At 56.8% G+C, this 345-nt stretch overlaps 1 protein-coding gene across 1 annotated transcript; it reads left to right on the top strand.

The window, feature by feature from the left end:
- Positions 1-250: 250 nt before the first annotated feature.
- On the top strand, positions 251-345 carry LOC104623792 (cytochrome b-c1 complex subunit 8; the record flags this gene model as incomplete). The annotated part of the gene is made up of 1 exon (XM_010290981.1): positions 251-345. A coding segment is annotated over one exon (95 nt), but the record flags the coding sequence as incomplete, so codon positions are not given.

Raw genomic sequence — 345 nt, 5'->3', positions numbered from 1 at the left:
CCGTGAGTACGGTGGGAGAGGCCTCGGGCGCGGCCTGAGGGATCCAGCCTCTCTGTTTAGCCCTCGGTATCGTTATTTTGGGGGATTGGGGAAGCCCGGGGCGGGCTTCTCTGTAACGGTGGCCTTGTGTAACGGCGGGTTCTTTTTTCCAGAGGACGGCGGTTTCTTGTCACAGAAGCCCGGTGGTTCAGGCCGCTCTTGTGCTGTGCTTATTGCAGTGCGACTTGTGAGTGTGCCCTTTCCTTTCCAGCCTTTGTGGGAAGTTACCTCCTGTACTCCTGGGGAACACAAGAGTTCGAGAGGCTGAAGAGGAAGAACCCTGCTGACTATGAAAACGACCAGTGA

The sequence above is a fragment of the Phaethon lepturus genome, unplaced genomic scaffold (assembly GCF_000687285.1).
Source record: "Phaethon lepturus isolate BGI_N335 unplaced genomic scaffold, ASM68728v1 scaffold29107, whole genome shotgun sequence".
Lineage (NCBI taxonomy): Eukaryota > Metazoa > Chordata > Aves > Phaethontiformes > Phaethontidae > Phaethon > Phaethon lepturus.
Note: the sequence above shows the minus strand (reverse complement) of the source record. Positions and strands in the feature narration are given on the sequence as shown.